This window comes from Galleria mellonella, unplaced genomic scaffold (assembly GCF_026898425.1).
Source record: "Galleria mellonella isolate WM207_F2 unplaced genomic scaffold, CSIRO_AGI_GalMel_v1 utg33, whole genome shotgun sequence".
Lineage (NCBI taxonomy): Eukaryota > Metazoa > Arthropoda > Insecta > Lepidoptera > Pyralidae > Galleria > Galleria mellonella.
In genome coordinates this window covers 1607477-1620883 of record NW_026442079.1, presented here as the reverse complement: position 1 = coordinate 1620883, position 13407 = coordinate 1607477, and the positions used below count along the sequence as shown (strand labels likewise).

The window sequence follows — 13407 nt, the reverse complement described above, 5'->3', positions numbered from 1 at the left end:
CCGGTCTGTGCTCTGTGGCTTCACTGATTCAGATAAACGTTTTGGTCAGCAGTCGTATATCAGGGCTATGATGCTTTCCAGAATACGGGCTCGCTCGCTTTTTCTCTGTATGACCGATAAAGATATCCAATGAAGTGTTCCTCCACTTGTTTTGGAAGCTTTTCATTGGAAGTAATAATTCTTTCTTGAGTACGCTAGCGTAGGTGGTTTTAATGTCGTTTTATTAGAGAAAATAACTCAGAAATGATTCACTGGGCAGATAGTATTAATTTAGATTGATATTTCTGCTTTCTTTCTTTTTAAATTTTATGATTGGCTTTTTTAAATAAATTGAAGTTTTTTACCTTGAGGTACATATGACTTATATTAATTTATGCAAACAAGTATGTAGACAAGATTTTATGTTTTAGCTAATGAACAATGTACGTTCCTGTTTTCATTAATCATATTTGTTAATTCATTACTATCAGATGGACTACAAGTAAATTTATAGGTAGAGGGCACTATCTATGTAACAAAATATAATTGCATCTGTATAATTCTAAGTATAACCCAATTACAATCTTTTGTCAAAAATTGAAAAATCTGTTATTTTACATGTAAAATATCAAAAAAATTTAAAACTGTTATGGTATTTTTTCAAAAATTAACAACTCTGCGTGATATTAATTTGTATATGTAAACTTGTAATTTTTTTTATACCACTGAGATGGTAAAAAAGCATACGGTCCACCTGATGGTACGCGGTTACCATAGCCTATGAACGCCTGAAATACCAGGGGTATTTATTATGCGCGTGTTGTCGATCCTGAAGAAACCTCTTTACTCCCTTTTGAAGAACCCCTTTGTTTTCGCATTAACATTTCTGAAAACTGCCAAGAACTGCCAACTACTATCCATTTCTGTATTTCCAGAGAAATATCTATTTGCTTTGGATTTTCTAAGTCTTGCCATTTTAGGTCTTGCCTTCACTTTTCATCAGGTGAAATAAAAGTAACTGTAGACAGATCGTGTAATAAAAAAAACTTTGTTTAATTTAATTGACTTGTACTCGGATTTTGACCATTGATTATCTTTATACATATATATATATACATATCTGTCACACCTGTCTCCCATTAGGGTAACAAACCTCTTTCGTTTCTTCCACATTCATAAATTTTTTCATACTAGCTCACCTGTTACGTGTACTTTTAATTTGACCCTTCTTCAGCACGTCGCCTATATAAACATTAAATATGATATTGGCATATATTTAGTTTCTAATGGTATCATAATAATAATAAACAATGTTTGCAACACACTCGGGCTCAAGATGTGATATCGAAGGGTGTATACACCCTAACTAATAATAATTAGTTCCAGACAATTATATCAATTATTTAGTAATTATCTAATTTGAAGAAAATATTGAATTTTATTAGATAAAGCATTTAATAAAAGTTGTTTCTCAAATGGACTGCGTTACTTGAGAATATGTAAAATATGTAGAAAGTGCTTGAGAATATGTGGAAGCAAAATATTTCTATAATTATATCCAACACGTTTTAATATATTCGTATCAGAAAAGTCTATGACAACACTAAATTATTATTCATTTAAATAATGTGGCCAATAAATGTATTCGTTCTGTTTTGATTGAAAGAAAACAATAATATTCCGTTGTTAAAATTGTTGTTGCCATTGTAAAGAGTTTGGCTTTGTTTCCAGGGGCAATATTCGATCAGAACACCGAGGAAATCCAAAATGTATTCAAATACGCCATGACAATGCACAACCAGAACATAAGTAGCCGAAGATTGGAGTTGCAAGCTTACGTCGACGTCATCAATACGGCTGATGCATTCAAGCTTTCACGACTCAGTGAGTATCTATTGGTATGAAGTTATGTTTCACTAGAATAAAAATATCAATTCAATATAGAAGCCGCTGAATGTAAACGTATTTATTTGTTGCAATATGTAATTTGTTTCAAGAGACTCAAATAAGGAGGTAAAAAATCACCTTTTATTTTTTTACGCCATTATTTTATCAATTCTGAATCGAGACTTTACTGGTTTATGATTGTTCAAACTGTTGTTTTTCTTTGCGAAACAAAATCTGCCTAATCTTCTTGTAAATATACAAATCTGCATTTGAATTAAAATATTTTCAATTTAATCTGTCCTTGAAATCTTTTGTTTTTTACATAACCATCTTATTTTATGCTTTGGGTGAGCTACGAGTAATATGATACCTATGTTCCATGTTTTATATTTCATTTTTTTGTTTTAGTATTGCTCTAAGAATTTTGAGGCATTAAAATTTAACATTAAACGTTTATCACTAATGGGTTTTCTGTAATGTGAGAATTCATGGGATAGGTATTTCTAAAGATTATTTCAATTTGTCCATGGTTAAAATTATAATGTCATGGGTCTGACATTTATGGTCGATTAAATGAATATTTTTTCTTCTTAGTTGTTATCTCTAAATAAATTACAAAACAAAAAGTAAATCTATCTACAAATCTAGTCTACTATTTAAAAAACTATATTATAAAATGAAATAGTACATCTAGTACTGTAATGGATTATTTCAAATGTGAATAAGCAATTGAAAGGAATATTTTCTAGCAACATAAAAAATCTCAGCCCCCAATGGACCAAAAATCAGACTAATATTTTATTAATAATGTATCTTACGTTTTACTTAATAATATTCTACTTTCTTTGACCAATGACTTTTAAAAATACTAATCTCAGAGTCAAAACGAAAATGTTCATGTAAGATTGTACAAAAGCTGAGTAGGCATATAAAAGGCATAAGACATTTATAAGTTTGTCCCCAAACCTTTTACTCAAACGTACGACCACTTTTGCCAATTCTAATACATGTAAGGTAAGCTTAGGTTTTGTATTTATTTATCTCTATGCCTTTAGAAGCGGCCGTCTGTCTAAGAGCTTAATAACAGAAGTATTAAGTGGGACGTGAGGGGAATTTAATTCCGTCTGTATTCAAATAGTGTCAGTGTCTTTGAAATGAAATTAAAGTTGTACGAGTATGCAAGGCTGCGTGGCATTGTCTCGCTTTAGTGCGGCAGGGAGCCTTTAAGATGGGTGTGGCGTCATCAGCTTGACACGTGATCAGAATAAGTAAAAAAGGCACCAGCTTGATCAATACTAAGGAAAATTAAGAAAATATGCTAAGTGTTATTAACTACTTTATTATTCCTCAGAAATAGCAACGCATGAATAGTATCATGGGCGATACAGTATCCTTCATTATATCTATGGTACTGTTCATGTTTTCAGGCAACGATTACCATTTTCCATCAGGTGTGCCGTCAGCTTGTTTGCAATTATTTTAAGAAGCATTCTGTGTTCGAAGTTATACTGAAATGCAATATCTGATATAGTCAGTCATTAATGTGTCTATCAAATAAAAGTGACTAAATTATTTTATATTTTAAAAATTAGAGTATATTCATATTATTTATATGAAGCAATACTTATTAGCTTAATCAGAGTAAAAAGAAGTCATTAATTAACAAATTTTGAAGCCACTATTCTAAAATTACTAAAATATGAGTTTGTCTGGGGTATGTGTATTTTTATTTTGTTATTTAGATTATTAAACGACAGTATTGAAAGTATGGACAAGACGGTTATATTAATTCTATATAAAATCCAATATGAATACTTACAATAACATTTTATTTCTAATGATAATTTTTCAATATTGTCTTGTAGATATTATCATATCATCACGATATCAGCCTTTAACTGTCCACTGCTGGACATAAGCCTTCTCCATAAGTGGAGTTTGGCTAGTAGTTGCCATGCTTGGCAGGCGATTTGATAACTGCAGTTAAGCTTTAAAGATGTTTTAAGAGTGACGCTGCTGCCCATCTCTCGCCTGGTACGATATCCATTTGAAAAGAAGGGGGGGGGGGTCACTTGTACGCATAGTACAACCAAAATATTAATATAGTATCAAACATTAATTTTACACTCATAAGAGTTTCCCTAGTCGTAAGAGTTTGCAGAGTATTTTTTTGTTAATAATTAAATTAGTTTTTATACAAATCGTATAAAAACTAATTTTTACCGCGATTAGCCCCTGAATTATAATTTTATGTATGTTAATCTAGCATAACGACTACATTAAAAACAAATTTTATTCGGGTCCTGATTAGCCCTGTGAATGTAAAGTATTGGAAATATTTAGACCTCTAAAATTTATAACATAAAGTCCTAAATTATAAAATCTAAAATACTATTTTTATAATTCTACTGCTGGCTGGTTATAATCTACAACAGGATTATCAGCCATGAGATACTTCTTGCTTCACAAAGAAAGATATGACAATTGATAATATCTAACAAAATATTTTGCAAGTCCGCTGAAAAACAAGGACAATACAAAAATACTGACGCGGAAATTAAAAGGAGAAACAAAAGCAAATTACCCGTGAAAGAGGATAAAAGCTGGCCACAGACGGTCGCGCCTATTCGCTTTAATGACGACTGCTTTCCGGTGTTTTGCGCGACCAGCACTATGCTTTTTTATTTTTACAAAACATAACTCGCAGTTGTCGAGATTAAAAAGGTCTTATCGGTAGATAAAGATAGCACATATATATTATAATGACAATATTTGTATAACAACTGTCCTGATTATTGATTTATACAGCATACTGAAATCGAATTCGTTGGTCATAAATAAAATTAAGAATTGACTGGTATCACAGAATAAAATATATAAGAATGGAAATTTCATGAAACAAAAATTAAATGAATGATAATAAAAAATTTGAAGCTTTACTACTTACCTTTGAATTAACAGCTAGATACACCATGTTAGTATGAGAGGTTAAAAAAAAAATCTCGTTTTTCTACCTATGTTTTAATGGTGAAACAGTTCAGTGTCACGTATAAATACTCCGATCTCACTTCATAATTAGCATTTATATCTAATTTACTCATGTATTAATTTCTCTAGTTAATTCCGTTAGCAATCTGCTGTTCACGACACAGTCGTGAACTGTGCTAATGAATAAGGACTAGCCATAAGCTAGTAGGGAAAATAAAAGTACCATAAAAATTCGTTTACGTTCCACTGTTGGACATTGGTTAACTATAAGAAAATGAAATTAGCATATTATTACATTTCTACATCAATAGCTAACCATGAGTTTGGTACAGAGATCTTTCGAATTTTTAATTATTTTCACAAGGAGAAAGTTTTATTTGTAGTTTTCGATTGCAATTTTGAATTTGATAGTTATTTTTGCAATCTATGGAGTTTACTTTCTTAATCTTAAATTATATATATAATAACGTGCTCTCATCTGTGTAGGATTATTGCGAGATCCAAAACCTTAACATATAATAATTTCATTACCAAATTATAAAGTTCTAGTAATTCAATTTAACGTGATTATATTACATTAATTTATTTACTATTACGTAAAATACTTTTGCGATTATAGTTCAATTTACTCTTAAAATAAACGTGAAATAAACATTTTGAGAGTTTGCATTACCCACAGTCACATGGTAAAAGAGACAATCTAATTAAAACTACTGTAAATTGTAGAAGTTTTAATTTTAGATATATTAATTTTTTACCCAAAGGCACTACGTTAGCGCCATTCACTATATCAAACTAATTTACTATTTCCATAAAAGCAGACTTGTTTTAAGGGAATTAAAAAATTTAGAGTGAATATTAATTGGAAAATGTACGTTTTGCGCTTTAAATAAAAACAGCTAATACAGCGCTAGCAAAACACACCGTTGCTGTGTGGTCCCGACATAGAATAGGCCACTCTTTCCTTTACCGTAAGTGTCGTAGGAAGTGACTAAAGGAGGGCGAGTGAAGGGCAGTAGCTTCCCTGTTAAAATATCTCTAGAGTCTAACTGCGGTTGCCAATCCACTTGACAAGCATGGCAACTATTGGCTAAACCCCCCAAGTTCTATATTCAGCAATGGGCAGTTAAAGACTAATATGATGATTATGATGAAAACGCACCGATAAACGACAATTTCATTTGAAGACATATTGTAAATATTTGAATTAAGAACGCAAAATGTATGCTTATAAAATCTATATTCTACTTCGCAACATACGTTTTTTTTTTTGTTTCGTAAACATAAAGGGTAACTTCAATTGTTACATATATCTTTTATTCTCGTCAGTGAATATATCCCGGTTACACGGATGAAGTCGCGGTAAGGGTAAAAGCTAAAAATATTATAAATGTGAAAGGATTGGTTAAGCCGTTTAGGCATCAACAGTTAACAATCAAACTGAGTTTGTTATATTCGTAGCTTTTTAATGACTTAACCAATTGTCATGTAAAATGTAAAACTTAAACGTAGCAATTATTTAAAATGAAGAAAAACCATCATCATCACTATCACCATCATGTTAGCCATTAACTGTCTACTGCTGAACATTAGCCTCCTCCTTGGGGGTTTTGCCAGTAGTTACTACGCTCGGCGGGCGGATTGGCAATCGCAAGTAGATTTTGGAGATGTTTTGAGAAAGACGCTACTGCCCATTCCTTGCCGTCTCTTAGTCGCCTCTAACAATACCCATGGGAAAGGAACGGGTGGCCTATTCTATAACAGGAGTACATGGCTAAAATGAAGAAAAATATTATTATTTATCGGTCTTGTTTATATACAAAGTGAAACTAACACAGAAGGAAAATTTATCGACTGCATAAATAATTGTGAAAATCAGTTCAGAGAGGTGAGTGAGAGTATTTAAATTATCGTGAAGAAGAAGAACCTTCTCTTTGAACTTGCTAAAAATGTGATGTTCAGCCACTTGCATCTTCTACTTTCGATAATTTTCATTACTTAATATTACCTAAAACCTTTCCAAGATAATATCTTCCAAAAATAAAGACATTTGTTGACTTATATCATTATAAACATAACAATCGAAATGCTCATATTTCGCTGAGCATATTAGAATCTGACGTGCCTATAGACGTCACTTGGATTAACTTGGCTTAAGTCATCAATCAACAAAAAAATTATCATAAATTTAAATTAAAACACTATATTTGACTGAACTAGATGTTATCTTGCGGAAGTCCATATCACTGGTTAGTTAATTAGAAATATTTTGTTCAATCCCTCCACCATTACTATGCATGTGACTGCCAACATTCGAAAATTGACCCCCTCTCTTACTACCAGACGTTCTACAACCTTCCAAATTAGTCATCAATCAATTAATTTATTATTCATTAATCAAATAACCAGTAAAACGTGATAGTTTTGATTTCGCCTTGATACGAAGCTTGGGTTTTATAATTTAATGTAGCATTCTATTTGGTCACGCCTATATAAAACTGCTTTAAAAATTTAGGCGTTTAAAAATTCATATCAAAAATGTCTCTTTTGATTTTATAATAACTGTGTATTGTCTGATCGTGTTAATATTAGACTATAGTATACTATATAAATATTTAAATAATAGTGAAATTGTGTAAATTTTCTTTTATCTCTAATGAATCATCTACTCGTAGTAATGAAATTCAAAATATGTGTCTAAAATTGGGATCACAGTATTAATGAAACTAATTCTATAAGTCTACATACTAATTTCTACAAGTACGTAACTGTCTATATTTGTTTTGTCTTTTAAAATACAACAGAAATATATTTATTAGTAGGTAGATTAGAATACAATAATAACTAAAAGGTATATTTATTTATTAATTATTGAATTTAATACATAATTTTTAATACAGTTTTAGCTGAAGAGAATAAACAAATACATTAATTATTTTATTTATGAAAAACAGACTTTTATAGGTTATATATTTGTATGAACGCAATTTACTTAATAGCTGAGATAATTATAAAAATCCTTAAAAATTTTTTTTTTGATGAAGTAATTTGTTATAACTTGTTCAGTGCTTAGTACAGAATATAAAATTATTGTATATCCTACTAATATACATGTAAAGTTCTTGAAGGTACTTATTATGCGTTTCTTTGCTCAAAATTGCTTACTTTATATTTATGAAGCAAGTAATTATTATGCATTTTATGCATACTACCAAAAGGAAATTTAAAGGTTATTGCATAAAAGTACAACACATATTTTGAATAATTGAACAACAACAAGTAAACTATGGCTATTTAGAATAAAACTATAGCTACTTAGAATTCATTCTGTCATAAAAGGAACCTATATTAAAAATTATTTATTTCTTAATTTATTTGAGTTGATCGAACAAAAAATCCAGAATGAGCTTTTTTTTTATACAACTTAGAATGGCAAACAAGCTGACGGCCCACCTGATGGAAAGTGGTAACCGTCGCCTATAGATATAAGCAGTACCATGGACATAATATAATTGTTTCGTCCATGATACCCCCATGCGTTGCCATTCCTGAGGACTCAGGTGTTATTCCTCTGTACCCAGTAAATTCACGCCATATCCCACCCTTCAAACCGAAACACAGCCATGCAAACACTACGATACACTACTTACGATTGAAACACGAATGGGACAGAGGTACCCAAGCAATCGACTTTTGTACAAACAATTGTTATCAAACAGCAAATGCAAAAAGGTGTAATTATATGATGCTCCTTTTGGCAGTCTATGGGGGAAGCCTACGTTCAGCAGTGGACAGATAATGGCTGAGACGATGATGATGATTATATGATGTTAATTTAGTTATTAACTGCTAAGTTATTAAAATTAGTTTAGAAGTAATTCAATAATAAATTTTTACAATTATAATAAATATATAACTATACAAAAAGTTAATAGATCTTATGTGGAAGTCATTAAATATTATAATAAGATGTCGAAGGATATTTTTGATCTACCTTTTAATAAATTAAAAAAAAATATTTAAAATACTTATTCAACAATGCCTATTAAACACTAAGCGATTATTTGAATTATAAATAGCCACGCCCAGTCGATCACGCAAGGGCTCTTAATGGCCAGTAATTGTAAACATAATACATTTAAATAAATACACATAATGTATATACAAATAACAGAGATTTTAAAAGAGTAACTTTTGAATTTCTGCGAATTCTTTTCAGCAGATAACAACTTTTCGAACCCTGCATACATAAAAAAATGAGGATTTAAGTGTTAGTAAACAGGATTATTTGAATAAAAATAATTTAAATTTGAATTTTGAGTGTAAATTTAAACACAACAAGTAACAATACCGATTTTTTATTATACCTACTTGATTACTTTAATTTGGCAGCTTTATCAATTCAAATCTGGGACATTAAATCATATTTTTTTAGTATATTGCAGATATAGTATCTCTAAGGAGACACGCTGTATCACTAGAAAATTTCATTCGATTCGTGCCCTAAGGCTAACTTCACATTAACAAGCATTTTTTTTTCAAACAAGTATAAGTATTATGATATTTCGATTTGAATGTTAGTAATGAAATTGTTTATTATTATTATATTTTATATTTAATAAAAATATATTATTAGTTTTAATAACATATATGTATAATAAACATTTTTTAATAAATAAACAAAATATAAGTATAACACTTTTATTCATTAAAATTATTATATGTTAAAATTAAAACAATAAATGAAACTGCGAATGGAATAAATTTTATAAGCAAAACACACTGATGAAATAATAATAAGTAAAAAAAATATTTTACATATAATACAATTTAATCAAATCTGTCTGTATGTTATGACACATAAAATATGTAGGTTAACTACAAAACTCATCGCAGTATTGCTTTTTGTCTTTCATTACTGCTACACAGTTGCTATTATGACTGCGCCCTAACGCAATTACCTTAAAAGCCTGTCAGTGGAGCTAAATTTAATGAACTTGAAAATAAAGTGAATTGTCTCATTTAATCCGTCTTCGTCTTTGAATTTTTTAATGCTGACAACTAAATTAAAAACGCTATTATTATAATAAAATGTATTTTATTAGAAAGCACTCGCTAAAAACTAATACGATAAGATTAGTTATCTAGTACATCTACGAGCGTATACTAATTTATTTGACATTTTATTATCTATATTTACATAATATTACAAAACTTATTGAAGGATAGTTAATTTGTTGAAAGATGCAATGCAATAAGCATAGTGCAATTCAAAAGGCGGTGTTATTGCTAATCAATCTCTTCTAGATAACCTTTGGGTAGAAGGAAGGAATTAAAGTAGATAGCGCATTATATATATATATATATATATATATATATATATATATATATATATATATATATATATATATATATATATATATATATATATATATATATATATATATATATATATATATATATATATATATATATATATATATATATAAAACAATCGACACACATATATTCGCTTTCATTCATTTCACATTAAAAAAGTATTAATATACATTATTTCAACCATTAACTGTCCATTGCTGAACATAAGCCTTCCCCATAAGGGGAGTTTTGCCAGTAGTTGCCACGCTTGGCAGCCGTGTTGGCAACCGCAGTTAGGCTTTTAAAGATGTTTAAAAAAGACGCTGCTGACCATTAAGTTCTCTTAGTCACCACTTACGACATCACGGGAAAGCAAGGTATGGCCTATTCTATACCGGGAGCATACGGCAAATAGCCAGAGATTGAATGTTTGGAGTAGAGAGAAGAAGAATGGATGGAAATTTTGAGACAGAGGTTGTCAGTACTACGTAAAGAACAAGAATTGTTCTCCCAAAAAAGTATAAAACGTTATTTTAAATGATTGGGTGTAGCTAAATTAAAAAGAATTGAATAAAGAAAGGGAAAGGATATATCAGTTACGATGAAGACGTATAGAGAGCTACTTGAGCCGTGTACGATATTGGGATACATGGTCATGTTTATGAAGTCCAAGTATGAATAATATGCATAAATTCTAAAGATGCTTAAGTTTATTTAACTGCTCTGCTTAGTAGTATTTGAATATATTGTATTTTTAAATACATTGTTATCATTGTTTTATAATATAAATGCAAATAAGCTAACAGCCCTCCTGATGGAAAATGATAACTTATAAATAAGCGACAGTTACTACAACATCATGGAACACATGGACATTATAAACAGAGTGTATACTGTGATACCCATTATGAGGTGGGTAATATAAAAGATTTAGAAAATTTTATAACTATTATAATTACTATTAATTGTAATAAATTCGAGGCACATATAATGGATACAAGTTTCGTTTGAAACGCGACTGCTCGTGACCGCGCGGTAGCGGGTAAAGCACAGCGGCGCGAGCGCATCATAATTTGCAATAAGTAGTAGCTTCGATTACAATGTATACGGCCGCGTACTACGGGTTTCGCCTGGCTATGCTCGTGAATTAAATACTTATTATTAATATTTTTTTCATACTCTTATGGTGACAAATAAGCATACTGCCTGTCTGACGCCTAAGAAAGCCTGTAGCACCAGAGGTGTCACGCGCGCGTTGCTGACCTTTAAGAAACCTTAATACACTCTTTATGAAGAATCTCATGTTGTAGTCTTTAAGGAAAGCCTCGGCAGGAAGATCATTCTACAACCTGAGTGTTCGCGGGAGGAAGCTCCTTTAAAACCGCATTGTGCGTGACTATTCTGGTTCTAAGATGTGTGAATGAATTCCCTGCCGATAGCGAGTGGTATGATGGTAAAAGGTGGCTGTAGGCATTATCCTGAATAGTTTTTCAGAACACAATGAAAGTGGATGTATATGTGTGATTGTTTGTTTTGTATTATGTATGTATATAAAGATATAAGAATAATGTAAGTATATACCTACACCCACGATACCCCTCATGCATTGCCAGTTCTAGGGACTAAGTTTTAATGCCTCTGTATCACCTTTCAAATCAAATACAGCCATGTGAGCATATCTGCGTCATGGCAGAAACAGGAGTGGGACAGACGACTTTTCTCTCTCTGGTTAATATTAGTGTCAGTATTTTATATATTATCGTTTTAAGTTTAATTAAAATTAGCTAAATCTTGCATCTTTGTTTGCGTGAATCGGGATAGACTAATAATCTACCAGGGTATCAAGAGGGTTAAATTTCGTTCAATCCTTTTAATTCAATTGAGTAAAAATGTTTTCAAAATGCAAATTATTTTACAAACAGTTTGTTTTATAATATATTAAAATTAAATTTGTTTTCACAGATAACAAAGCTAGTATTACTTGAACATAAATCTGATTAAGGTACTTACTTACCTGATACAATTTAACTATTATTCTAATGGAAGTTATATAAAATTGAGAATTAAGTCAATGATTTATGCATCATTGATGTCGCTTTTCTTTTGTTAGTCGTGTTATTTATTAAATTTAAAAGGGTTCTTTAGATATTCCTGGAGTCGCTATTAGTAATTAACTACTAAATTTAAAATTTTAATCATTACTGAAATAAAAGGCAGTGTTTTAATTTTAATTATAGGTCTCTCGGCGAGTAATATTGTTGAATATTTATGTGGCTTAATAGTCGAGGAATGGGCAGCAGTGCCTGTCTTACAACATCACCAAAAACCTAACTGCGGTTGCCAACTCGCCTGGCAAGCGTGGCACTATTAGCAAAGCCTTTCAATAGTGAGAGGCCTATGTTCAGCATTGGACAGACAATGTCTGATATGATGATCATCATCATTGAGTAAATATATAACTAGAGCGTACATTTGACATATTTATGAATAATATTTGTATTATGCGACTACGACCATTGAAAAGTGATAATTACTTCGATCCCCTGCATAATACTCGTATAATATCATCAATACCAAATAGAAAATTTCGTATGAGTATGCTAAGAATTGGTCTAACTTAGAATTTTTTTTACAGTATGCAACCAATTCGCACGCGGTGTGTTTGCAATGCTCGGTGCAGTCACTCCCGAGTCTTTCGACACCCTTCATTCGTACACTAATACCTTCCAGATGCCATTTGTGACACCGTGGTTTCCAGAAAAGGTAAGAAATTTGTTTATATGTCTTTTTCTTTTTTAAAACAAACCCCTTATAAATAAAGATAACACAGTGCCAAAGGCATCTATTCTTAGTGCATCTACTTTTATCGTGTATCTCATGCTTATACAATTACTCTTATTTCCTTCCTCAGTGCATTCGTCAATAAACTTATTGAAATAGTATTTGTAACGGTTTTTAAAGCTTCTCTTTCCAACATATTTCAGCCGTCCATTGTCCATTGCTGAATACTTTGCCATAAGCAATTTAAAGCACACATATCCAGTAACTTTTTGCAAAACTAGTATCTCTAATATTTAATAGAATGTTCACATATACTACGTCTGCCTGTAGAGAAAACACTGCTTGAAATTCATAATATTAAGTCATACTTGTATATCTTAACATTACCTATTTTTTTTAAATAGAATAACTATC

General features: G+C 30.7%; 1 protein-coding gene across 2 annotated transcripts in view; it reads left to right on the top strand.

Annotated features, from left to right (window-relative positions):
• Nucleotides 1-13407, top strand: part of LOC113520095 (glutamate receptor 1-like) — a 109249-nt gene that overhangs the window by 16572 nt on the left and 79270 nt on the right. For both annotated transcript variants that reach the window (XM_052896651.1, XM_052896652.1), the window contains exons 2-3: nucleotides 1711-1863; nucleotides 12848-12975. In XM_052896651.1, coding sequence (XP_052752611.1) covers nucleotides 1711-1863; nucleotides 12848-12975 — 281 coding nt within the window. The remainder of the gene's footprint in view (nucleotides 1-1710; nucleotides 1864-12847; nucleotides 12976-13407) is intronic.